Below are 1598 nucleotides of genomic sequence, written 5' to 3' on the forward strand. Positions count from 1 at the left end.
TATATATATATATATATATATATATGGTACTACTAAAGCAGCGCGGACCCGAACGCGCAGTCGCGCGTCCGCGCTAGCTAGTCTTGAGTGGTCGATCCTAACCCTAACCCTAAACACGTATTCATTTGCACACGCGGGTAAGGGATAGGGTTAGGATCGACCACTCAAGACTAGCTAGTGCCTATATATATATATATATATATTATATATATATAGGCAGAGGTAACGTAAAAACGGAATGATTGGGGTGCTTATACACTCTGGTCATAAGACTATTAATTATGCAGTTACGTTTCCGTTAAAGTGGACAGACAATGTGTGACTTAAAACATGAATCAACGTATCGGTTTTTACTAATTATCTATGTTGCATTCACGTGGTTCGATAAATAATAATAGAGTGATTGTGAAAGTATACATTACACACGGGAAATCAATGCTGAAAGTAGGGTTACAAACAACAGCAATATAGAAAACGTAAGTAACCCCTCCACACACTATCTACGAGCTGAATTAAATTTTAATTTACCGAGACATGATGTTAAGTTATACAGGAAAGGTAAATTAAAGCGACGGAATTAGATGACAAGTGCTTGTACGCGCGCGTGCGACAGAATGAATGCACAAGATATAATGGGGTGACTGATGGCGTCATGTATTATAGTAAAGTGTATATTTTGCCGTTTTACACGTGAATGAGCTGTTGTAATTTAGCGAAACAGCAGAACTTCATCATATGATGAGATGACTTTTAAAATATAGTATGGCTACGATAAAAAATTTAAAAAAGGGGGGGGGGCAGTGAGACTTGCACGGGATTCTTTTCCGTAGAGGAATAAAACATTTAAGAAAATGAAAACATGTAAATATAAATCGAAGTATGTCCACTAAGATGTGAAATTGATAACGAAAGGAATATTTTTTATATTACGGTAGTTAATTATCAGGCAAATTTTGGCTTAACTTTGAGTTAACAAAGGGAGTTTGACAAAAGGAAAAGGGGGGAAAAAAATCGTTCATAGAATTCCATGTTAGAAAAGATGTAGTTTAAAGGACCGGCTTATAAAGATATTAGACTCACCTCATGAAAGCCACGTAAAGTAGACCGATGATGCACAATGTCAACAAACTAATCGTGTGAGGCTGGTAAAAAAATTCCAATGTTATATCATCGACAGGCTGTTCGTTAATAGCCCGAAAATGTTCTTTTTCTTCTTTCGCGAGTGCATTTTTATTGATGCTACGTCTGCCGCTGGCCCGCACAGCAGCCATGGCTTTCTAAGGAAGAGGAGACAACTCTGCAACAAGGTTATCCCGTTATAGGGTTATCTGTCTGTCTGTCTGTCTGTCTGTCTAACTCGCTAGCTAGTTAGCTTGCTAGCTAGTTAGCTTGCTAGCTATTCCAGCTGCCTGGCTAGTTATTCACCTCATTGTCCTCGTGTATATTAAGTAATGATTGGAATTATAAATTTATATATATATAAAAAGATTCTCACGTGCCCTATCGACCTGTTTAGAAATAGTAGCCAAATCCTCCTAAAAATTACATTCAACCGTTGTGAAAAGTGAAGGATTCATATAGACTGGATAGTGTAGCAG

The 1598-nt window shown here is 37.5% G+C and overlaps 1 protein-coding gene across 1 annotated transcript in view; it reads right to left on the bottom strand.

The window, feature by feature from the left end:
* The window catches only part of LOC106870932 (phosphatidylserine synthase 1), a 59149-nt gene extending 57807 nt beyond the window's left edge, over nt 1-1342 (bottom strand). Inside the window, exon 1 of the mRNA XM_014917172.1 lies at nt 1081-1342. Coding sequence (XP_014772658.1) covers nt 1081-1271 — 191 coding nt within the window. The 5' untranslated portion in view covers nt 1272-1342. The remainder of the gene's footprint in view (nt 1-1080) is intronic.
* Nucleotides 1343-1598: the final 256 nt, after the last annotated feature.

This window comes from Octopus bimaculoides, chromosome 3, assembly GCF_001194135.2.
Source record: "Octopus bimaculoides isolate UCB-OBI-ISO-001 chromosome 3, ASM119413v2, whole genome shotgun sequence".
NCBI classification, from domain to species: Eukaryota; Metazoa; Mollusca; class Cephalopoda; order Octopoda; family Octopodidae; genus Octopus; species Octopus bimaculoides.